Genomic DNA, 27,058 nt, shown 5'->3' with positions numbered 1-27,058 from the left:
AATATTATGTTGATTGTTACTGTGTGAATGATATGTACTGGAGTGTTCTTGCTGCTTGAATGAAATTGTGATATCATTGAATATGCCACATGTTTGATCTGTTATTTGTGATTGATAAGACTGAATGATGCATTGTAAGTAGTGTAAACCAAATATTGTGATTTTATTGTGATTGACTGATAATGATATATGATGATGATGATGAATATTGTGAAGTCAAACTAAAACTTATTGAGTTGTGATGATCGAGTTAGTCTGAGATATGTGTTGTAGATTTTGGAGTTAGGATTATTTTGTCATCATATAGGGAGGGTCTGACAAACCTAGTGATTCGGGAAAGTACAACTGAATGAGCCTGATCGTGGAGGGCTACAGTCGAACTGTAAGGTAAGACTGATAGACATTGGGGGTCCACCTAGTGGGGAATTCCTAAGTGGATTAGTGGGTTATTCCCTAAGGCCGGGAACTACCGTGCAACACAAGAGTACCCCGACTGTCGCGTATATGTGCCTCGGGTTGAGTTGAGGGGATCTATGAGGATTTGGCCATTCATGAATTGTCCGTCCACTCTTGTAGTGGCATAGTATCAGGCCTCCTAACCAAGTACTTCAGAGTAGAATGGTACCAAATGATGAAGTATAGAGTATAGGACATGCATAGCATTTCATCATGGTGATTATCTTATTGTGAATGAATTTGATAAATCGTTGATATTATACACTTGACTGTTTTTGAGATTATGATAATTTGATTTTTCGCGTGTTATCCTCGTGTATTTTATATTGTTACATAATTTCGATACTCACCCCTCGTTGTTTGTGTTTGGCGTTTGCGACGGACGCAGACGAGTTGTAAGTTGCAGGTGATGACTAATACCATCGGAGGGGCGGAAGCTGTCACGTCTTGGAGACTCTATTTATATGCATTGTATTGATGTTATTTTGAGCATTTTTATTTTGGGAATTCCCGCTCTGATAGTGACATCGGGTTGGGACTATATTTGCATTGAATTTAAAACATAAGTATGTGTACTTCAAAAAGGATTCTGTTGTTTCATATTATGATTTCGATGTCATTATGTTTGATGGAAATTTTGGATTTATGTGACATGCTTATGATTATGTGATACTCTTTATCTTAAAAAAATAAAAATAAAATATTTGGGGTTTAGGGTGTCACAACTGTAATTTACATATAAAACATAACATAACATATAGATTTTGCAAATAATAATGTTGTTCATTTAGTTTGGTTAAATGAAACACATTCCAAGTACGTTGTCAAACTTGAACTTCGAGACTCATTAACCTGTAATAACTGCGATTTCACAAACGCAGGTCCAAGTCAGTCAAACACAAACAGCGAAGGAGGTGAGTTTGGAAATCATGTTGATAGTACAATATAAATAAGAGGAACACCCAATTAATCATCAATAAACCGTATCATTACACAAACATTCTTCAAGGAAAACCATCACATTATGTAGTCAAAATCAAGAAAATCAATACACTTCACTGTAACATCAAATCATCGCATAAATTATTATCACACATAATACATATTAATCACAACAAAACAATCACAAGAAAATGCAATGCTATGCATGAGCTTAGACTCTACTTCACAATGTGGTACCAATATAACTCTGAAGTACTTGGTTAGGAGGCTGAATACTATGCCACCATCCCGGTGGACGGACAATTCAAATTGGCCATGTCCTCATAGATCCCCTCAACTCAACCCGAGACACATATACGTGACATTCGAGGTAAACGTGTGTTGCGTGGTAGCTCCCGACATTTGGAGTGCTACCTCCAAGTCACCTAGGAATTCCCCACCCGAATACCTCCAAGGTCTAACAATCTTGCATTAAGGCTCGACAGCAGACCGCCACGATAAGGCTCATTCAGTTGTACTTCCCCAGAATCACTAGACTTGTCAGGCCCTACCTATATGATGACAAAATAATCTCCACTTCACAAATTCACAATATTTATTTTCTCCCCTCGTTGGTATATGATACTCCATTAAAACTGTCATCTCAAACACAAATTGAAATCGCCATTATTTCATCAACTATGGAGTTAATTCAATATTCTCATCACAATATCACTATCACTAATCATATATCATCACATAAACTCATCACAATTTTATAGAATCAATATCATCAATCAAACATCATCATTATGATCACATAAACTTATCACAGATTTATATCATAAATCACACATCATCATCAAATAAACTTACATTATACACTGCGTTCACATAAACTCATTTAATCAAACATATGCACAAAATTCATTTGAAATCAAATATCACAATGATGTCAAATATCACAATAATATCAAATATCACAATAATTTTAAATATCACAATAATATCAAATATCATAATAATGTTAAATATCAGAATAATATAAAATATCACACATTTAACGAAATTAAATCAATCAACACCTTATAAATATTTCTATTTCACATTTTAATCTCACAATTTTCGTATTTGCAGATTAATTAATTTATCACCTAAAGGGCTACTGCCGTACGTAGCGAGCTCCGAATGAATCGTTGGTAAATATGGTTTTCCCATTCATCTCACAATATATTATACTCATGAATTCAAATGCTCTCTCACCCATTACCTTATTTCGAAGCTTTCACACACGAATACGATTCCACGAGCAAACGGCCTTTGTTCATTGACTCTATGTCCATCAATCGATCTAACTTACAGTTTATGGGTAAATGTTAAAAATAGTTTATGAGAAGATATTCTAAAAACCAAATTCGAAATTCGGTCAAGGAAACTTACCATAAATCAGAAAACAAATCATTGGATAAAATAGAAATTCTTCACAGGGTCGTTTTGGTGTTGGTTTCACTCAAATCGGACTTACGGTGAAGGAGAACGGTTCAAACTAAGGAATTTTATAAACGGAGAAGTCGGGTATTTTAGAGAGAAATTTGGATGGTTAAAAAATCTGAGGAAGTATGTTTATTTGATTACCTAAATGAATAAAACGATATACTGAAATTTGGACAAGAACGGATAAACTTTTCTGGAACAATTATCGATCTTCGGTGTCAAACTATAGATTGTTGTTGTGTTTCTCTTTGGTTTTACGGCCGCCGTCCAACTCCCTTCCTTTTTTTGTTTGTTTTATTTTATTAACAATTAGGGTTCACAAATGGGTCAAACCCATTGGTCTCCTTTTAAGTTTTACTAGTTTTATTTTTATTTTTTTTTTAAAACACAATTTCATTAATAAATCATTATTAATATTTCAAAACTAATAATTTAATAATAAAAATAATTAATCTTTTAAAATACATTAATAACCAAAACTCTCATATTCAAAATAATCCCTATAATAATACTTATTTTTCCAAATACTCAAATTAAAATATTACCATCATTAGAGAATAGTCGAAATTATAAAATAAATAAATATAACATCAACACTTTATATTAATTACTAAATCATAATAAATATATATAAAATCACAATGTCATAATAAGTATATAAAAATAAAGGAAATCAAACAAAATATCACTACTATCTCAAGATAATTATTTATAAAAAAAAAACTAAAAATAGAAAATAGTTATAAATAATTAAAATATAACTATGTGTATACTTAATATCAGTCAACCGCACATAAAAGTATTATATTAATTGGGTACACGTATATACACGTAAAATTGTATAAAATCTTTTTTTTAATAAATATATATATATATACATTACACTAAAATACTATTATTTTTAAAAAAATAGATCAAAGAGTAAAATATAATATTTATTATTTATATCGCTCATGTAATCTAATACTTATAAAACTAGCACATCATATAAATAACCTTTATAATGAAAAATTAATCACAAAGTTTATTAACCTATATTTTATAATAATTTTAATATCAAATTAATTATTTAAAATCCTATTTAATTAATAAAATAGTTTATCATAAAATTTAGGGTGTTACAATTCTCCCCTTGTTAAAGAATTTCGTCCTCGAAATTTGCGGTGAGTGAACTAATATCTAACTTACCACTCTCAAGATTCAAACTTAGTCTACAAACATATTTAAGACATTCAATCTCCAATTAAGCACAACATGTAAAAAAATCAACTAACATAGCATGATAGAATAACATGACAAAATAAGTCAATTAAACACATCGTATTCAACAACAACATACCACATTTAGTTGCATCAAATAACACCTATCAAATACGCTTTCAACTTCATTTAATTTCTCAAACAATATTGTATCAGTTTTACTCTCCTTAAAGAATGTATAAATCAAAAAAATATTTGCTCTACAAGTTTCACAAAAGTTAGACTTATAGAAAAACATTTAAAATATTTCACAACTTCAAGAATTAGAAATAGAAATGCATATAACAACTCAATGACATACAATCACTTAATCTTTAAAAAAATTGGGTGTATAATAATAGTGAAGTAAGATAAATATTTTCACATATAGTTAAACACTCTCAAAGTCCAACTTAATTTTCAAAGTCTGATAAACAAAATTCATTTATGGAACTCATACAATAGTTCTAGTCCTTATGAAATCAGATAATATAGAACAAATAAGACACTAACACAATGTTCTTATTCATCTTAAGCAAATTAGTTAGAATATCAAACATACTTATTTGAATGTTTAATTTAAATACACACCACTAACCTAATATTCGCGTCACGTAATCAGTTATTAGAATTCAACATTGATGTCACATAAGACTCATAATCACTTAAAGTTGTATTATAGATGAATACCTAACTATTTCCAAAATAAAATTAACTAATATTTATAACAATAATAACAATGGGTTATTGTTGCCTCTTTTATCGACAATGAATCATCGGGGTAGCTAGTCCCTCCTACTCATGTAGTCAACTACTTAATGTAACCATAACTATAGTCATTCAAATTCAAACATGGATAATTAAAAGTATTATTAACGTGGTTTAGGAGTGCGAAGGCGGCGCCACAACTCCTACTCCTTACTTCAAGTTAAGAACTCACTTAATTACACATTGACAATAATTTATTGATAATTTACAACTAGTTACAACAACAAGGAAATGACACTAGTATCAATATATAATCAATAATTCGATTGAAGAAATATATAACTATTTCACTTTTAGATGCTCTCGACTACTGTAACTCTATACACCAATTCCCAACAATTAGAACACTTGAAACACAAACAATTTAATATTTACATAATCATATACACATTTAAATAAGTAATCCAAAAATTAGCACCAAGATTTTACGTTCATCTCATAACTCAAACGATGATTCAAAAAATGAAACATATTCTCATAGAGGTCTAGCTGCTCCAAATTGATCACGATTAAATTTTCTTTTGAGTTAACCATCACTTAAAAGTTACAACAAATAGAAGCATATATAGATTTTCCAAGTAGAAGATAAGATAAATAATTATTTACTAGAAGATACAATACATTACCAAACCAAATTGAATCAGATAGTGTAAAAACCACTTTCAAGGTTACACATCATTCTAAAAATTAATTTCTAGACTTAAATTATTATTACAAAAATATCACTAACCATTTAACACAAAAAAAAAATTCATTGAAAATTCCAAATTTTTCTTTAAATTAATTTTCAATAGTTCAAGTCTAAATAAAAACAACTAAGATAAATCACGTTTCTAAATACAATAAAAATAAAATAAATCACGGATATTTTTAAAATCTATAAGATTTCTAAAAATTCATTCATATTTTAATCATCAAAAACACATTTTTAAATAGTTCATCAATGTAAAAATTATTATTTTCAATTTATATTTTGAAATAAAATTTAAACTATATATATAGATCGATAGGAAATTTTACAATTAATTAACACTTCAAAAATAGTTCCAATATATTTTCTTATTTTATCAAACTTACAACAAAAAAAAATTGTACATCTATATACATTAAAGTAGTGCATGACACAAAACATAAGACATATGATAATGATAATGAATTACACTAATTCATAAATCTACAAAATAGTAGTCTCTTCTCAAACTACTTAACATGCTTATAGATACATCCCTCAATTTCTATCAAGCCACAAAATTGGTCCAAAACATAACACACCATAAATTTTAAAGATTTTGGAGTTCTGTTCTAATCTTAAAAATTGAGTCTCAAATAAAAATTGCAATTTTATAATTAATAAAAAAAAATTCCAAATTAAATTTTAGTTTCTATACGCATACCAATCTACATGAGGCACTCTACAGATATCAATCTACATGATGCACTCTACACATACCAATCTAATGCATACCATTTTGTTAGGTTAATTCATAAAAAAAATTATACTTGTAAAATACATCAATTATAGAATCCAAAATTTAGATAACTTTTCAAAAAGAATTTTACTGTTGAGAAGATTTTTAAAAACTAGTTTCTATACGCATACCAATCTACATGAGGCACTCTACAGATATCAATCTACATGATGCACTCTACACATACCAATCTAATGCATACCATTTTGTTAGGTTAATTCTTAAAAAAAATAATTCTACATGTAAAATACATCAATTATAGAATCCAAAATATAGATAACTTTTCAAAAAGAATTTCACTGTTGAGAAGATTTTTAAAAACTTTGTTTTTTTTTCCTTCTTTTTACTTCTCTTTCTCAATTAGTAGACATTTTATCATTAGTACAATTGTAAATCACTGGAGAGTTCTTAAACTCTAAAACTCTAACATCGAGTCAAACTCTAATGAGTTCATAATATCAGAATTAAAAAAAAAAATCAATCATTTCAAATAAATATCCCAACACCCTCACGGTTCAATATTTACACCAGCCCCCTAAACCAACATAACAACAACTCTTTTCAATTTTCTTAAAAACAAGACAGAGTAATACATGCTGTAAGTTTTAAGCTATTTTAAACATTAAATAAAATCAGTAGCATAGAATTATTGTTATTTTATAAATCAACAAAAATTCAACTCAATTTAATTTCTTTAAAATAATCAAGAGTAACTTAAACAAAAGTCATTTTCATCATATAAAATAAGTAATCTTTAACTCATTCAAAATGTCATTTTTAAAAAATTCTAAGTTCTATCAACCTCTAATATTCAAGAATTACTATTGCTAATAATATGAATTTCATACTATCTAAATCATGACGAACATTCTAAATTGTTTTCAAAACCAATATCAAAACTCTACTCATCTAGATACAACCATCAACACTTTCAAGTGATTTAAAAATCGATTTTTTTTTAACACAAGCCAACATAAAATCAAAAATAAGAATTTTTTAGTCAAAATTAAAACTTTAAACATAAGAGACATATTTCCTATCTAACTCAAAGTTTAGAACAAAACTTCTTTTTTTCTCTAAATTGAGTTTCAACAAAAATAATAATAATTTGTACCTAGTAAATGTCAAACTTGATGTTTTGAACATATAATTCATACGGAAATCAACGTTTCAATCAATTAGTTATTAGATCAAACACTTAAAACAAATTCATATTAAGACTAAATATTTTAGTTGATTAAGAGTGAAAATGGAACTTTAAAATAACTAACTGGTGAGGTCTAACGTATGATAGCTAAGATTACGTGAATGAGATTAATAACTTGAAACATACAACTTGTCAATCAAAATTATTATTTCCAACTATTCACATAAAACAAGAGTGCAAAAATCATAGTTTGGTAGACAAGTAATAAGCAACAAACAACTAACATAATCTTATCAACAGATAAAATTAACTCAAATGTTATCAAGTAATTTCATGGTTTATTTACTCAATTAGGTAGGAATTTAGAATCTATAACACAATCAAAGTAAGCAAATAATAAACAGTTAATTAGTAATCTCGAAAAATGAATAATAATACAAAAGCGTATAACACTTAACACAATAATATAACGGAAAAACCATCATAGTGAAAATAATTATTGCACAAGAAAACACAATTGACATTGACACGACTGACATTCGACTAACACTGAATCGACATTCGACCCACTCGGCCTAATTGGACAGACCTGCTCTGATACCACTAATGTGACACCCTAAACCCCAAAATAACATTTATAATAATATATACTAAATTATTTGAAAAAAACATGCAGCGTATAAAGAATATTTGTTAAAGAGAATAAACACTTTAATATTTAATTTAGAATATCACATTTCTCTAAATACAGATGTAACAATTCAACTTTGTTTCTCAATTAAAATAGTACAATATCAATGAACTTGATTTAACTAGAATTTCTTGATTTAATTCCCAAGACTTACTCGTACAAAGTTTTTATATAAAAAATCATTTGTAATAACATAAGTAAAATACACATTACAACTCTTAATTCTCGGTATCACCTATCAGAGCGGGATTTCTCCCAAACTTGAACTTCGAGACTCATTAACGTGTAATAACTGCGATTTCGCAAACGCAGGGCCAAGCCAGTCAAACACAAACAGCGAATAAGGTGAGTTTTGAAATCATGTTGATAGTATAATATAAATAAGAGGAACACCCAATTAATCATCAATAAACCGTATCATTACACAAACATTCTTCAAGGAAAACCATCACATTATGTAGTCAAAATCAAGAAAATCAATACACTTCACTGTAACATCAAATCATCGCATAAATTATTATCACACATAATACATAGTAATCACAACAAAACAATCACAAGAAAATGCAATGATATGCATGAGCTTAGACTCTACTTCACAATGTGGTACCATTCTAACTCTGAAGTACTTGGTTAGGATGCTTGATACTATGCCACCATCCCGGTGGACGGACAATTCAAATTGGCCATGTCCTCATAAATCCTCTCAACTCAACCCGAGACACATGTACGTGGCAGTCGAGGTAAACGTGTGTTGTGTGGTAGCTCCCGACATTTGGAGTGCTACCTCCAAGTCACCTAGGAATTCCCCACCCGAATACCTCCAAGGTCTAACAATCTTGCATTAAGGCTCGACAGCAGACCGCCACGATAAGGCTCATTCAGTTGTGCTTCCCCAAAATCACTAGGCTTTTCAGACCCTACCTATATGATGACAAAATAATCTCCACTTCACAAATTCACAATATTTATTTTCTCCCCTCGTTGTTATATGATACTCCATTAAAACTTTCATCTCAAACACAAATTGAAATCGCCATTATTTCATCAACTATGGAGTTAATTCAATATTCTCATCACAATATCACTATCATTAATCATATATCATCACATAAACTCATCACAATTTTATAGAATCACTATCATCAATCAAACATCATCATTATCATCACATAAACTTATCACAGATTTATATCATAAATCACACATCATCATCAAATAAACTTACATTATACACTGCATTCACATAAACTCATTTAATCAAACATATGCACAAAATTCATTTGAAATCAAATATCACAATGATGTCAAATATCACCATCACATCAAATATCACAATAATTTTAAATATCACAATAATATCAAATATCACAATAATGTTAAATATCACAATAATATAAAACATCACACATTTAACGAAATTAAATCAATCAACACCTTATAAATATTTCTATTTCACATTTTAATCTCACAATTTTCTTATTTGCAACTCAAAGGGCTACTGCCGTACGTAGCGAGCCCTGGATGAATCGTTGGGAAATACGGCTTTCCCGCTCATCTCACAATATATTATACTCATGAATTCAAACGCTCTCTCACCCCTTACCTTACTTCGAAGCTTTCACACACGAATACGATTCCACGAGCAAACAACCTTTGTTCATTAACTCTATGTCCATCAATCGATCTAACTCGACATTTATGGGTAAATGTTAAAAATATTTTATGAGAAGATACTCTAAAAACCAAATTCGAAATTCGGTTAAGGAAACTTACCATAAATCAGAAAACAAATAATTGGATAAAATAGAAATTTTTCACACGGTCGTTTTGGCGTTGGTTTCACTCAAATCGGACTTACGGTGAAGGAGAATGGTTCAAACTAAGGAATTTTATAAACGGAGAAGTCGGGTATTTTAGAGAGAAATTTGGATGGTTAAAAAATCTGAGGAAGTATGTTTATTTGATTACCTAAATGAATAAAACGATATACTGAAATTTGGACAAGAACGGAGAAACTTTTCTAGAACAATTATCGATCATCGGTGTCAAACTATAGATTGTTGTTGTGTTTCTCTTTGGTTTTACGGCCGCCGTCCAACTCCCTTCCTTTTTTTGTTTGTTTTATTTTATTAAAATTAGGGTTCACAAATGGGTCAAACCCATGGGTCTCCTTTTAGGTTTTATTAGTTTTATTTTATTTTATTTTAAAACACAATTTCATTAATAAATTATTATTGATATTTCAAAACTAATAATTTATAAATAAAAATAATTAATCTTTTAAAATACATTAATAACCAAAACTCTCATATTCAAAATAATCCCTATAATAATACTTATTTTTCCAAATACTCAAGTTAAAATATTACCATCATTAGAGAATAGTCAAAATTATAAATATATATTAATTACTAAATCTTAATAAATATATATAAAATCACAATGTCAATATAAGTATATAAAAATAAAGGAAATCAAACACAATATCACTGCTATCTCAAGATAATTATTTATAAAAAAAAAATAACTAAAAATAGAAAATAGTTATAAATGATTAAAATATAACTACGTACATACTTAATATCAGTCAAGCGCACATAAAAATATTACATTAATTGGGTAGACGTATATACACGTAAAATTGTATAAAATCTTTTTTTAATCATTTTCGGTTGTGTTCCACCACGGGCCTCCAGCGTTACCGGCTGTGTTACCTCATGAGCTAGCTCAATTGGTAGTGGGATTGTGATGAGGCGGTACTTATCCCCTAGGTACGAGGCTCGAATCCCACGGAAGGCAAAAACTCGCCAGATTTCCATGAGGGAAAGGGGGCGACGAGAAGCTCGTGAGGTAACACATCCGGTAACGCTGGAGGGCCGGGGTGTTACATTGATGATATCATTTTCGGATCAACAAATGAAAAATTGTGTGAAGGATTTTCAAAACTTATGCAAAGTAAATTTGAAATGAGCATGATGGGAGAATTAAGGTATTTTCTTGGACTACAAATTAAACAATATGAAAATGGTATTTTCATTTGTCAAGAAAAATACATTAAAGATCTGTTGGTCAAATACAAAATGAATTAATCAAATATCATGTCTACTCTCATGCATCCATCCTCTTCTTTAGAGAAAGACAAAAATGGTAAATCTGTTTCTGAAAAAGAATATCGAGGAATGATTGGCTCTTTGCTTTACTTAACTGCTAGTAGACCTGATATAGTATTTGCAGTGGGATTATGCGCTCGATTTCAATCAGCACTAAAAGAAACTCATTTAACAGCAGTAAAACGAATCTTTAGATATCTTGTTGGAACCACTAATCTTGGTCTTTGGTATAGAAAAGGTTCAAATTTTGATCTTATAGCGTATTGTGATGCTGATTATGCTGAAGATAAAATCGAAAGAAAAAGCACAAGTGGAGCATGTCAATTCTTAGGAGAAGCATTGATAAGCTAGTCTTGCAGAAAACAAAACAAAATAGCTTTATCAACCACTGAAGCTGAATATGTCTCAGCAGCAAACTACTGCTCACAAGTTCTTTCGATTAAAAATTAACTCGAAGACTACTCAGTAAGTTATTCCAGCATTCCAATTAACTGTGATAACACTAGTGCAATAAATTTATCTAAAAATCCAATTCAACACTCTAGATCAAAACATATTGAAATAAAGCATCATTTTATTCGTGATCATGTCAATAAGAAATATATCGAATTAATATTTGTTGATACTCAAAATCAACTTGCTGACATCTTTACAAAGCCTCTTGTCGAAGATAGTTTCAATTTGATCAAAGAGAAACTGAAAATTACGAAAAATCCAGAAAATTCTGGTTAAAATCTGCTTCTGCAGAAAATGGAGAACGTTTTTCATTCTCCGTTTTTCCAGACATCAGTCTCCGTTTTTCAACCAACATTCTCCTCTGTGTCATCACTTTCCCTCTCAAAACCAAAAAGGGATATCTTGGCATTTAATGAATGTGTCTCTTTGTCTGCAAAAGAAAACTGACACAAAGCACTCCCGACCCCAAAATTCTCTCCTCTTTCCCATGGTTCAACATAATCATTGATCTTTCTCTCAGAATTTCTGAGTGACCTTCAACCACTCTATCTTCCTTTTCTTTTCCTAAAAAACAGCAAACAGTATTCTCATCTTCTTCCTCAAATCTCTCTCACTCAAAAACCTTCTCAACTCACACACAATTACGCGCACAAAGCAATCTGCAAGAAAGAATGCATATCCTTGCTCGCCATCCTCATCATCCCCATCATCTGACTCAATTCAACGTTCAGCCTCTCCACAACCACGACCAACTCCACCACACGTTTCTTCTAATACCTTGTTTTCTGACTACCTTTCATCATCCCCAGAAAAAAAACCATAATATCCCTATCAATCCCAATCCTTTATCCACTGTTCTTCCACCACTCTACATATGTCCTCCTCCTAATCTCGCTCAAGTTCCCCCTCATCTAAGAAAACCTACAATACCAAATAGACGCTCCATGAGAATACAATCTGGCATTGGAATCTTAAAGGCCTGCACTGAAAAACCATTCTACTTCATCATCTCTGATTATGAGACTGATGACTCATCTGATATTCCCCTTCACACAACTGCTACAGAGAAAGCACAAACCAAAACCATCACTCCATCAAAATCTTCTTTCTCTTCTAAACATTCTCAATCAACTCCCCCAAATCAAAAAAGGAGATTGATCAATGAAATCTTCTCCTCTCTTCCTAAACCATCTCAACCTTCAACTCAATCCAAAAAATCAATAGAACGCTCCATGAAAACTAAAACCACCATGACCATCGCCCAATTCCTAGCTAGAAACAAACTCAAAAATCCCCAAAGAAAGAAGATGCATGCACCCAAACAAAATTTGAAACTGACTGAACCCGCCTCTCCAGAATATTCTCTGTTTCCCCAATGTTCCTCAGCCCCAAATCCAAAACGTTCTCCAAATCAAGAATGTTCTCCAGTTCATACCCCTTATCATTCTTCACAACAAGAACGTTCTCCACATCAAGAATGTTCACTTGCTCAACCATTCTCTCCTTCAAATCCTCAAGAACATTCTTCCCCAGTTCATACACCTTCTCCCTCAACAAAATCCAGACGTTCTCCCACTACTGAACGTTCACCTTCATCCACATCTGAACCATCTCCACCCACTAAAAAATCCAAACCAAACACACTCCCTCTCATTTTACCAAAAAACTCCAAAAACTTCAAAGACAATGGGCTCAACGCCTTATTGGAATCAGAAGAGTTTTTGCATTTGATAAACTCATAATCAATGGCAACGCTGTCCAGCATCATACTGATGCACTAGGATGGACCTCTTTTCTCCAAACATCTTAACATTACTATCCAGATGTTGTAAAAGCCTTCTACTGCAATGCCATGACCTTCCTAGACAAATCCCTAATCATCTCCACCATTAAGGGAATCAAGATAAGGTTAACTCCATATATCATGACTTCCATCCTTCAACTGCCTACAAAAGGACCTTCTGTTTTTGGCAACAAGTGGTACTCAACTCTAAATCTCAAAGAGACTGAAGTACTCTCTGACTTGTTTCAAGAAGGATCCATTCGCTACCTCTCCACACATCTTAAACTCCTTCCAAAAGTCTTTAATAGCATGAGCCAACATACTCTCCTTCCTCACTGTGGAAGCCATGAGTATGTCTCTGCAAATGATGCCTTGATCATCTATCACCTTCTAAACTGTAGCGCCTAAATCTTCCTCATGTAATAACTCAACACATGATTTGCGCTGCCACTAAGGATTACAAGAAAAATATTGTTCCTTATGGAATGATATTAACTAAAATCTTTAGGCATTTTGGCATTCCTCTCTCCGTTGAAAAATCCATCATCAAAATCTCCAAATTTTCCATAGAAAAGATATCCCACATGCGCAAAACATTTTCTGAACAACCCACCACTGCTGCCTCCTCCTTTCCAACTTCCTTAAAGAGAAAACGTTCAGCAACACGAAGAACTGTCACCATACTTATCCCATTCTAACCTCAAACATTTGATCATTCCGGAGATGCAGTAACAGAAACTGCTCCAGAACGTTCTCCACCAAACCAAGAACGTTCTCTAGAAAAAATCTCAAATCCATCAACTTTTTCCGTCTTTCTTCAACCATCCACATTATCCTCCACAAATTTTCTCTTATACTCTTAAATACTTCACTCTCCTCCTCATGACTTCGATACATTACTGCCCAATCCCTATGTAAGTATCATGTCTCCTCTTTTTGTGTCCCCACAAAAAACAAGCTCCTCCATTTTTGGTATAAGTCAGTTTTTAAACTTTCTAGAAGTTGTTGGCCCATCTGGTAAGCCCTCCACACCATCTGATCCTTTGCTCTCAATAGCAACCATAAATATTTTTCTTACTTGTAGGAAGTGGAGTACTAACAGGTTTTCAGAATTCAACTTGAAATGAGTAGCAAGTGGAGTATTAACAGGTTTTCAATTGCTATTGTTAAACCTCTCTAACAATGTAATTATGTTGAGACAACTATAATTTATCATTCTTCCTATCACAAGTAATTCTCATGCCCAAAATTTGCTTTGTAGGACCCAAGTCTTTCATTGCAAAAGACTTGTTCAAATATTTATTTAAAGATTGAATCTACTTAGTGTCATGACCAAAAATCAACATGTCATCCACCTATATCAAGAGAATAATATAATCATCGTAAGAGAATTCGTAGACAAACACATAATGGTCAAAAGTAGTTTTACCAAACGCATGTTTCTCCATGAAAGAATCAAATTTCTTGTACCATTATTAAGGTGCTTGCTTGACCTCATACAAGATTTTCTTCAATTTACACACAAGCTGCTTTTTACCTTTGATTTTGAAATCCTCTAGTTGCTCCACATAGATCTCTTCCTCCAAATCTCCATGAAGAAATGCAAATTTTACATCAGTTGTTCAATTTCTAGGTTCATACAAATCTTTATTGTATAACATATCTTCCATAAGAGTCTTATAATATGTGTAATTAGAGGAGTTAAACTTAATCATATTTTCCTCTTCGATTTAAATGAACAAACCAAACTAATCTAGCTTTGATACCATTTTTTTGGGAAAAACCAGATATAACCATTTCAATAATACGCACAATTTTCCCCACCTATGCAAATAAATGGCCAAACAGACAATACAATTATGTAGAGTAACAATAATTGGCAGAAAATTAAATATGGGACAAACACAATTTTTAACATGGAAAACTTCTCTCAATATGATAGAATAAAAATCACGGGACCTAGTCTAGAACCACTATAATAATTAACTAGAATATAACTTGCACGTTGTATGGGTGTAATTTGTAAAATTTTCTTTCAATATATTTTTTTAAAAAGTTTGTAGGTGATATTTATGGTGTATAAAATGTTTCAATATTTGTAAGTTTCTTAGTTTATAAGAAAAGTGATTGTATAACAAAAGAATAAATGAAATGGAAACAATTGAAAATTTTATAATAAAATGAGTGATTTTCACTCTAAAATATAATTAAAAAAAGATGAGTTAGTGCTTGTATACACAATTAAAAATATTAAAATAAAATGAGTAATTTTTACTCTAAAAATATTATTATAAAAAGATTATCGATCGTATGTATATATTTTGTTTTGTTTTAAACATTCAATCATTATAGAATCCTTTCTTCCTATAAAAACTAGAATATATATTTTACAATCATTGATTTGAGATATATTTGTAAATATTGATTTTCATATGATCATTATTTTTATTTTTAGTTTACTTTTTATCTTGAGAATTATTATTTCTTTATTATTTTTTTGATTAATTGAGTGAACTATTATTTTTTATATTTTATGTTTCATGTCATATATTTCTTTCAAAAATATTTTGATTTAATTATCCTTTTTGGAGGTTGAATATAATAAATATATTCAAAATATTATTTTTTTACGATAAAAATATGAAATAATGTTGGGAATGATAACGAATCACTGCTTGATTTTGATTATTTTTGTCCTTACTTGAAACTATGCTCGAATTTATGCTTCGTCCAATCTATAAGTTTAATATTTTAAAATGAGTATTTTTATTTTCATGATCAATTTATATAGACAAATATTTTCTTTGTATTAAAGGAATAGAATATGTATTCGAGCACTAATAAAAGAAAAATGAACACAAATTATATATTACTATGAAAATATTTAATGTATAATTTAACATTTTTATTTTTTTAAAATATTATTTGTTGGTTTTCTTTTGCAAAGGTTTGGTAATTTAAATGTATGTATTTTCATATTTTTTTATTTATTTTAATTTAAACTTCATTTGATTATTTGTACATAAGTTTGATTATTGATTTTTCATGTGATTATTATGTTTTTACATATTTTGTGGTAATTTATGGTTGCTATATTTTAATTAATAAGATGTAATTAAAATATTGTGATGTATTTATATGCAATGAATTAAAAAAGTAATTACAATTAAATCAAGTTTGTAATGAGAGTTATATTTTTAATTGTTATTTTTTAATTATAGAGATATAGACAAAGAATTAGTAGAATGAGAAATAAAAAATGAATGAATTCTAGAGGTGCCAAATCATACTAATGAATGATATGGCAAATTTAGTGTTACATGACATATAAGAATGTGATGTGTCAACGTAATATATTGGGGATTTTATTTAATATATTATATTGATATTGATGGGTACACCAGAGTTTTTCTAGCAACACTAGAAAACATCAATCAACAATAGCCATCACCAATGGATAGAAACCAAACAAATAACAATCTTCTACTAAAATGAAAATTTCAAACTTACTCTCAAAGAAGGTAAAACTATAACACTATATATTAAAAGAACAAATTAAGTGGTAGAAATAACATACTAAAATTGTAAACTAAATGGAACAAGATTGCTATTACCACCAGAATCCAGTTTTCTTTTTCTCCTTAATTGTAAATGCGAATGAATAGTTTAGGGTAAAATAGTATTTTAATGTGAGTATTTTTGTAAATAATATTTTAATTATGGATGAATAAAACAAGTAATTAAATTATTTGGATACTTTAAAAATATAAAATAAAATAAAATTTTGAGATAAACTACTTTTTGCACCCCCGCCCTCTTTTTTGTTTGTTTCTACTATTGTTTCTGTTTGGGCTGTTTGCTTTCTACACCCCAATTTTGAGTCTTGCTATTCGCACCCTTACATCTAAAAATCTAATATAAACAATTAGAAATCATTATTAATTAAAATCTAATCCAAACAATGCAGTAAATTTATTGTTCAAGCTACTTTGCAAGTGGATGAAGTTAATGACACGAATTATGTGGATAGACATTTCGTACTAAGATTTAGAGGCTATACATGTGTGTAAAGGATTGTACAAAAATCAAGAAATTATGTAGACTATGTATAAGTTTGATGATTGTTTTCTAAAAGATTAAGAAGAGAGAAATATTGTTGAAACATTTGAATGAGTTTCTAATGATCAAATATTTTTAATTGCACTAATAATTGTTGAAAGTGATACAAATAACTAACAATGCAAACATAAGATAACTTAAAGAAATAAATCAAAAAAATAGAAACTTACATCACCTAAACGAAACTGAGATAAACATAAAAGACGTAAATAGTGCAATAAAATATAAATAACCAGACTTTTATTTTTATAAAACATATAAAACCTCGAGATATATTATATATCTATTATATATATATATATATATATATATTTAAAACAAACTCCCCTGCCACCTCATAGTAACTCTTCCACATGTGTAAACATATTTCACCTCAGCAAAAAAGCTGATGTGTACGCCTTAGAGAGAGTTCTCTTGTGTTTTTATGTTTCACCTCATTTTTTTCTACTTAGTTTCTAAATAATTATTCCTTCTTTTAATCCCTCTAATCCCTAATTTTTTTGATGACTTCCTTCAATATTGCGATAATTCTTCGAAATCACCGACTCTACTCCGAAGATACCCTGAAAGAGGTAAAGGTTGGTTCGTTGCAACAAAAAAATTTCTTCTCTTTGTCCATTAAATTCAGTTATGTTCTATGCAATCTTTGAAATCAATCTGGCTCATAGTGACTCAATGCTATGTATAGTTTCTTACATGAAATTCTATCTATGCGACTAGCCAGGAAATCCAAGTTGGGATGCGACTAGCCGACTAACTTCGCTACCCATCATACCCCGAGAAAAATGGCACATGGAAATTCTCAAATATTAGTGCTTTCCAATGTTAATGCAAGGTATATTTATACATCAATATTTGTTCCCTCACCCTTCTAAACTATTTTCCTTATTTAGTTGTTTTTAATTGTCACTTTGCTTTGTGTGTCTCATATTCTTAGTTTTACTTCAATGTAGTATATGTTGAGTAGCTTACAAATTGCAGTTGAAAACATTTGACTCAAATAATTTTAATCATGTATAAAAGATATGTGTCATTGAATTGGAAGTAAATTAGATCATTTTAAATTTTAGAAGACAAATCTGCATGTTTTGTGGAAATTTTTCAAATGTTAATGGTAATGACTTCGATTATTTTAATCATCGATCTTTGTGGTAATTGTGAAATTTTTTATTTTAAATCAGATATATTAGAATTTTAATTTACAAACATTTAAACTATTATTAATATTGACAGATGGATCAAAATCATTAATATTTTGGTTACAAAATATTAAAATTCAAACAATTATAAGTATATAAATAATTACAAATGAATTACTTTAATTTCATCTATTATATATATTTAAATATTTATATTTGATTTTCTACTTTGAATATTGGTAAATATATATAATATATAAATATTTAGAAATGATGGACAAAGTCATTTCTCTTTGAATTTTGGTCATGTTTATTTTACTGAAACTAATTAAATTAATTGTTGTTTTATATTGATAAGAAATTAAAGTAATTTATTCGCAATTATTTGTATTTGATGTATACTTGTAATTGTTTAACATTAATAGTTTGTAACCGAATTGTTATAAGTTATGATTACTCAATTAATATTAATATTAGTTTGAATGTTTATAAACTAAAATTCTAATATATCCGATTTAAATTTAAAAAAATTTACAATTACCACAAAGATCGATGATTAAAATGATCGAGTGATTGAACAAAAAATATTTGTATTTGGTTTTCTACTTTGAATATTGGTAAATATATATAATATATAAATATTTAGAAATGATGGACAAAGTCATTTCTCTTTGAATTTTGGTCAGTTTTATTTTACTGAAACTAATTAAATTTAATTTGTTGTTTTATATTGATATGAAATTAAAGTAATTTATTTGTAATTATTTATATTTGATGTATAGTTGTAATTGTTTAATAATTAATAGTTTGTAACCGAATTATTATAAATTTTAGATTTCGGTTTTGAAATTAAAATATTAATGATTATGATTACTCAATTAATATTAATTATAGTTTGAATGTTTGTAAATTAAAATTCGAAGATATCCGATTTAAAGTAAAAAAAAAATTCATAAATTAACACAAAGATCGATGAGTAAAATGATCGAGTGAGAGAATAAAAAATATTTAGATTTGATTTTTTGCTTTGAATATTGGTAAATATATATAGTATATAAATATTTATAAGTGATCTATAAAATCATGTCTCTTTGAATCTTGGTCAGTTTTATTGTATTGAAATTAATTAAATTAAATTTGTTGTTTTATAGTGTTAATTGACATGAAATTAAAGTAATTCACTTGCTATTTGATTTTCTACTTTGAATTTGCTATTTGATTTTCTACTTTGAATATTGGTAAATATATATAGTATATAATTATTTATAAGTGATCGACAAAATCATGTCTCTTTGAATCTTGGTCAGTTTTATTTTATTGAAAGTAATTAAATTAAATTTGTTATTTTATAGTGCTAATTGACATGAAATTAAAGTAATTCATTTGCAGTTATTTATATTTGATGTATACTTATAATTGTTTGACAATTAATATTTTATAACCGAATTGTTATAAATTTTGAATTTCGGTTTTGAAATCAAAATGTTAATGATTATGATTACTCTATTAATATTAATAATAGTTTGAATTTTTGTAAATTAAAATTTTAATATTTTCGATTTAAAATAAAAAATTTCACAATTACCACAAAGATTGATGATTAAAATGATCGAGTGAAAGAACAAAAAATATTTGTATTTGATTTTCTACTTTGAATATTGGTAATATATAGTATATGCATATTTAGAAATGATGGACAAGATCGTGTTTCTTTCAATTTTGGTTAGTTTTATTTTTTTTAAATTAATTAAGTTTAATTTGTTGTTTTATAATGTTAATTGACATGAAATTAAAGTAATTTATTTGCAATTATATATATTTCATGTATAATTGTTTGACAATTAATAGTTTGTAACCGAATTGTTATAAATTTTAGATTTCGGTTTTGAAATCAAAATATTAATGAGTATGATTACTCAATTAATATTAATAATAGTTTGAATTTTTGTAAATTAAAATTTTAATATTTCCGATTTAAAATAAAAAAATTCACAATTATCACAAATATCGATGATTAAAATGATCGAGTGAGAGAACAAAAAATATTTGTATTTGATTTTCTACTTTGAATATTGGTAAATATATAGTATATACATTAGTTCAACATTTGGCATATTCATAGATCTCAATATTAATACGTTACTTTATTTATTCAAGTCATTCGTCTAAATCTGTATTTATCTTCTATGAATTATATTGGAATAATTATATATATATTCTTGATATAAATATTGAATTGTGATATGAAATTTCATATTAATTTTTTTAAAATCCACTTAAATTAAATAAATAAAAATATACCAGTGCAAGAGGTGGGTTAGCATATAGTTTTACTTATATTTATTCATTCATTAATTCAGAAACACATTAGATGTCATTATTTAACTCCGAATTTTGTGTACATATAAAAGGAATGGGTTGCAAAACTAACGACGTTATGCGATTTTGAATTTCAAGATCTTGAATGGTATGACCATCTCCATGCTCATACATAAACATTGCCATTCTAGCATGATTTATACAAGTATCTATGAAACTTTGAGAGAATGATGAAGTATGAGCTTCTTTATTAATCTTCTTCCACATTGTATATATCATGGACTTTATATAATCACAAGCCTCTAGTTCAGAAACTCCACTTTCATTCATGTAGCATTGAATTGACTTTGGAATATCTCCTGTCACAATTTCACGCTTAAAAAATAAAATCAAAATAAGTAGTGAAAATTAAAGGTTCAATTTTAGTTTTAGTTCATGTGCTATAAGTGAACAATCCAAATATTTTTATAAGAATTTATTATTTAAGGGGTTAGCATAAAATTAAATTAACATAATAATAGCTTAAAATTTAATATAATAGCTTAAAATAAAATTCCCATTCAAAATGGATTACAATAGCTTTTACTATTATCGTTTGATGTATTGGATTATGATAGCATGTACTATGTGTTTTATAATAGTTATTTGTACTTATGAAAAACATAATAAATAAAGATTTTTGTAAAGAATAAAAGTTCAGTTGACAACTTACTTTATATGATCCAAGATCATTGGCAAGGCGAAAAATCATTGCTGAAAAATGAATTATGTTGGAGTCTTCATCTAAACTAACCAAGTCTTCAATTTTGAATGAATGAGGAATTACAATGTAAGCATGGGTAAGTATAACATGTGCACTTACAGATATCCTAGCATTCTCTAAGTATTCTCCAAAAGTTGGAGTATATTCACTATGGTACCACTTTGCTTCAATAAAAAATGATTTACATAAATCTGTCCACTGTTAAGAAAAAAATATATCATATACCAAATAAGATATTTAACGGGGATAATTATCATAGTTTTAAATTGAAGTTGCAGTCACAATTTTGGTTAGGCTGAAAACTTCAATATTGTGGAAAAATGTAAGAAAATGTGGCCAATACAATCTAAATTGTAATTGAAATTTAGTTGCAGAGACTTCAAAATCTACAATATTGTAGTCGCAATTATGATTGCAGACCGCAATTCAAAACCATGATAAGTAACGAAACAAATAATTGCTTACCACTTTCTTCAGGTATGGAATGATATAGTATCCACTCTTTTTCAAAATTTCAAAAGCCAATTCATTCACAAAGTTATACAGTGAAAGAAAACATATTTTCATGTAGTATGGGAGAGAACTCGTGGCACTTAGATCCCATCTAAAATCATAAGAAAAAATATTGATAATTATACTAACGAGGAAAAAAATTCAATGAAATGGGGCCAATTAATGAATATTGAATAGTAGTTACCTCTCAATTGTATGAGTGAATAGCTCTAATTCTTCCAAAGTGCCATACACATCATAAACATCATCAATTGTGGTAATAAATGAATTAACCTTTGTTATTACTTTTCGGAAATATTCAAACTCTGGCTTGAAATTTGTTCCCATAGTCCAAACAAAGTTCTCAACCAATCTATCCCTACTAAAGCTCAACTTTTCTCCAAGTTCAGTTCTTTTCCACCATCTTTAAAAAACACAACAACAACAAAATCAAGCATTAGTAAATAGACAACATTAGGTTAAGGAAGGAGATATTGGTACTAGATTTTCCATACGTGTCTAAAATATAAAGAAAAAAGAATTAAAGCAACTAATAGAACATGTTAAAAAGGTTTAAAGAACCAAACAACAACCGGTCGATTTTAAAAACTACAAAAACGGCACAATTTATTCTGAGATTTTAAATCAATTTATGTTTATTAATTAAATTTGTTAATGATATTTTATAAATATGTTTAGAACTTTATATAAATCTCTCACGAACAAATTTAAAAGTTTTTAACAAAAGATAAATTAAATATGATTTTTTAAGTTTTTAACCCTTAAAATTTAAATTTATTTTATTTTTTATTAAAAAATTGTAAATTTTTGTAGGAGAGTTTCTTATTATATTTTAAACAGGTATGCGAAAAACAATTTAAAATTTCGAATACTACATATGATTTCACTTAAAAATATGGACCAAAACTGTTAAGAGAAATATTTGAAGAACTATTATGTAAAGAAAAATTTTAGAGGAACAAAATTAAATATGATATATTTATAGGATAAAAAATTCATTGAATTCTAGTTTAATTTAATATACTTTTTTTCCATTACAATTTATCTTTGTTGTTCCTTGATGTTAAATTTTAATATATTATATGTTCTATTTTGTATCAAACAAACTTTAAAATTATAAAAAGTAATATTTTTATACTCAAAAAGTTGTTTTTAATTTTCTTCCTTGATTTAGATCCTACACTTTATATTTATAAAGGAACCACTCAATTAACATTATTACCTCGATGTATACTTTAGCTCTTCTTGGTACATGCTTTGAACAATGTTGAAATCCAATTTAGCAAATTGAAGTAAAACATGATTCTGATTTTGTTGTCTTTCGCATATATTAATGAACCACCAAGCCTCCCAACGAGGAATTCTCCAATGTAGTGGAAGCTCTAAAGCATGACTTATTAGAAGAGATACGTGGTTACCTCCATTTTTCAAATATTCTTTGAGAAACTTTGATGTCACATCTCTTAATTCATATAATATAGTTTCATTTTCAAAGGAATGAAATGAGGCTTCATACATTGATAACATTGCCTCAACATCAATAGGTTGCTCTTTCTTGAAGTTACACATTTCATCTTGAAAATCAATAAAAACATCTGCAAAAAATTAATCACATAAATAATAAATTAATATACAAATTACCACGTCTTAAATATATATTTGGTCCATATAAATTAGCTCATTTTCTATGTTCCTCCCTTTAATTTATTTTTTCAAATTTAACTTTGTAAATTCAATTTTGTTTTAAAATTGTTCTTGTTGTTAGTTATCGTTCAAAAAAGTTGAGATGACAAACAGAGAAGGGATGAAAATAAATAAAAAATACGAACTTACGATGACAAAAATCAAATGAAAACATATATGTTTAGTTTTTGTAAGTTCGCATTATTTTCATCTTTTTTCTGTTTGTTATCTCAGGTTTTTTTTAACTGTAATTAACAGAAAAAACAATTTTAAAATAAAATTAAACTTACATAGAGTTAAATTTAAAAGAAAAAAATTACAAAAAATAATATCAACATAACACTAATTAACAGGAATCCAATATATATTTAAACCAATTAACATTAATTTTTGTTAAATAAATTGTTTAAATCATAGTTGGGTCGTGATCAATTATGTTGTAGAGAATCACATAGAAATCAAATGTGGTATTGCTGTCTAAAAGTTAAAATTTGAGTCAATAACCTGTAGATATATTATAACGATGTTGCCTTAAAAGTCTAAATTTAAGAGATGTGGCATATAAATTATTCTTCAACTTGGATGTTTGTGTGTTGTAAATATTGTCCAAAATGTTCCTTATTTCATTGTTAAAACGGTAAGCAACTCCAAGCCTTTGCAATACATCAATAAACTCAAGTTGATCAATCTCATTTTTCACTTTGCAAAGCATCATCCTTACTTCTTCACTTAGCACTTTGCATTGCTCTCTATACATTTCTTCCTGCATTAATTTAACTACCATAAAATCTCAACTTTAATTAATTAACTAAAGTTCTTAAGATTTTTCAATAATTTATAAGGACTTGTAAATATTGTATGGAGCTTTTATAAATGTATAAATAAGAAACAATATAATTAAGTATTAAATAATCTTACCTTATATTCACTACTTATAGATTGAATATAATCATTGGTCCAAATTGAAGGTTGGAATTTTGAAGATCGACGAGGAATTGTTTCAACTTTATATGATGCCTTGCATAGAGTTGGACGAGGGAAACTAGAGGTCCATATTACTCGAGATAAATATCTTTCTTCCAAAATAAGCTTTTCTTTAAAAGTAAATTGGGGAGATGCAAATGTGAGCAAAGCCATTAGCTAGAAAGCAAAAGTCGATCTTGCTATATGGAAAATTATATACCAAACAAGCCTTATATAAGATATGATTTTAGAATTCTATTTTTAATTATTAATGTACACCACGTTTAAAGCATTAATTTACTTTCTATTTATAATAATGAAAAATACACTAATAGTTAAAAAAGATAATTTAATAAAATGATTATTTTTTTTCTTTTATTTATAGTCATTTCTTAATAGGTGTAAAATGGAGAAAATGATGTTCATTGCGAAACAAAAGAAGTATTAACTAAAGAAAACGTCAACAAACCACAATTGCATCATTTGATTCTATGGTAAGGTATAGACCATAATAATTTAGAGTTTAATAGGGAGATAAATCAACTCTGATTAATTATTGTTTCAATTAAATTTGAACTCCTCGTCGTCGTCTTTGTTGTTAAATAGTCGTTGTCACAATTCAGTTATTTCGTCATTGTCGTTGTCCTTGTCCTCGTCGTCGACCTCATCGTTGTTGTTGTTGTTAAATATTCATTGTCACAATTCAGTTATTTCAAAATCTCTAAATTAGTACACTTTTATTCAATTAAGTACTTAAAAATTAACTAAAATATAATTAAACAGTATACAGCAATTCTTCTGTTCGACACTTAGTCTTATCATTTTATTATTACTTTCAATGATTCAATACATTTACTGTTGGACTTTAGTCCTTTGAATCCTAATTTTGACATAATTAACAAACATACAATGTTCATACATCATATGATAAATCTAATATTTGAATTGAGCAAGATTTCAGGAACAACAATCCAATCCTACACACTTGGAACATATTGCTTGGAACACAAGAAATCAACAAAAGTTGATTTTTGACTGAGTAAATCGATTGGGAAATCGATTTCATAACAAGGGTGTAAGGAAACACAACTGTTTGTGATGGTATAATCGATTGGGCAATCGACTGACTAAATTAGAAATGAAAACTGCACAAGTCAGTGGCACCCTGTTTTACAGGCTAATCGATTGACAAATCGATTATACATTTCACAAAGTAAACCTGATTGAAATAAATCGATTGGGAAATCGATTGTATAAATCACAGTGACACCCCAGTTTTGAGGGTAATCGATTGGCAAATCGATTGCTTAAATACTATTTGCAAAATAACTTTCCCTGTGACAAACACAATCGATTGGACAATCTATTGTGTGAAATTTCAATCAAGTTAAGTTTGGTTGCAATCGATTGGGAAATCGATTGAACTAAACGCCAGGTAAGAACTTTTCAGGCAAATACATACAAATCGATTGGCACGTCGATTAACATCAAAATAGCTGAGTCACTGACTTAAACACAATCGATTGGCAAATCGATTGAAAGAACTTTTTGAAATCTCAGTGAACTCTGAGCTTGTGGCCAAATCGATTCTGAGTATTTGTTAATCGATTATGAAAACTTAATAAATCGATTACGAAATCAATTGGTGTGATTTTTACTTTGAACATAACACCTGCAATCGATTACGAAATCGATGCATATAAGTCTTAACATAATCACTGAAAAATGTTATTTAAAGAATCGATTGGTAAATCGATTGGCTTATGTAGTTTCAAGATTCAAGAAAAACAAGACACACAATAATCGATTGGCAAATCGATTAGACCGGTTTTATTACTTTAAGAAATCGATTGATTAAGATGTTTTTCAGAAACTATATAAACTGTCTTCAATCATTCTTTCAATAACAATCTGAAAAACACTTTGAATATTCTTGACATACACAAGAACTCTCAATAACACTTGGTTAACACACTAAGATTGCTTTTTCAGATCACAGCCAAAAAGATTATCAACAATCAA

At 28.6% G+C, this 27,058-nt stretch overlaps 1 protein-coding gene across 3 annotated transcripts; it reads right to left on the bottom strand.

Annotated features, from left to right (window-relative positions):
* Positions 1 to 21,112: 21,112 nt before the first annotated feature.
* On the bottom strand, positions 21,113 to 25,257 carry LOC101502918 (terpene synthase 10-like). Of its 3 annotated transcripts, none has more exons than XM_004488693.4 (7): positions 24,992 to 25,257; positions 24,578 to 24,836; positions 23,613 to 23,985; positions 22,575 to 22,793; positions 22,343 to 22,481; positions 21,827 to 22,075; positions 21,113 to 21,489 (listed from the first exon to the last, which is right to left on the bottom strand). In XM_004488693.4, the coding sequence occupies exons 1-7, from the start codon at positions 25,208 to 25,210 to the stop codon at positions 21,163 to 21,165; spliced, it is 1,785 nt and encodes a 594-aa protein (XP_004488750.1). In that variant the 5' UTR covers positions 25,211 to 25,257; the 3' UTR covers positions 21,113 to 21,162. The 3 variants fall into 3 exon arrangements, with proteins under 3 accessions (XP_004488750.1, XP_004488752.1, XP_004488751.1); XM_004488695.4 differs by having other exon boundaries at positions 21,113 to 21,473; XM_004488694.4 differs by having other exon boundaries at positions 24,578 to 24,850; positions 24,992 to 25,130.
* Positions 25,258 to 27,058: the final 1,801 nt, after the last annotated feature.

Source organism: Cicer arietinum, chromosome 1 (genome assembly GCF_000331145.2).
Source record: "Cicer arietinum cultivar CDC Frontier isolate Library 1 chromosome 1, Cicar.CDCFrontier_v2.0, whole genome shotgun sequence".
Lineage (NCBI taxonomy): Eukaryota > Viridiplantae > Streptophyta > Magnoliopsida > Fabales > Fabaceae > Cicer > Cicer arietinum.
Note: the sequence above shows the minus strand (reverse complement) of the source record. Positions and strands in the feature narration are given on the sequence as shown.

What these genes read in the sequence shown, in the direction of transcription:
- LOC101502918 (XM_004488693.4), bottom strand. Translation starts at nt 25,210, where the DNA reads ATGGCTTTGCTCACATTTGCATCTCCCCAATTTACTTTTAAAGAAAAG. An exon ending in TCGTTATAATATATCTACAG is followed by an intron (nt 23,986 to 24,577) that starts GTTATTGACTCA and finishes AATTTTTTGCAG; the next exon opens with ATGTTTTTATTGATTTTCAA. An exon ending in ATGATCTTGGATCATATAAA is followed by an intron (nt 21,490 to 21,826) that starts GTAAGTTGTCAA and finishes TTATTTTTTAAG; the next exon opens with CGTGAAATTGTGACAGGAGA.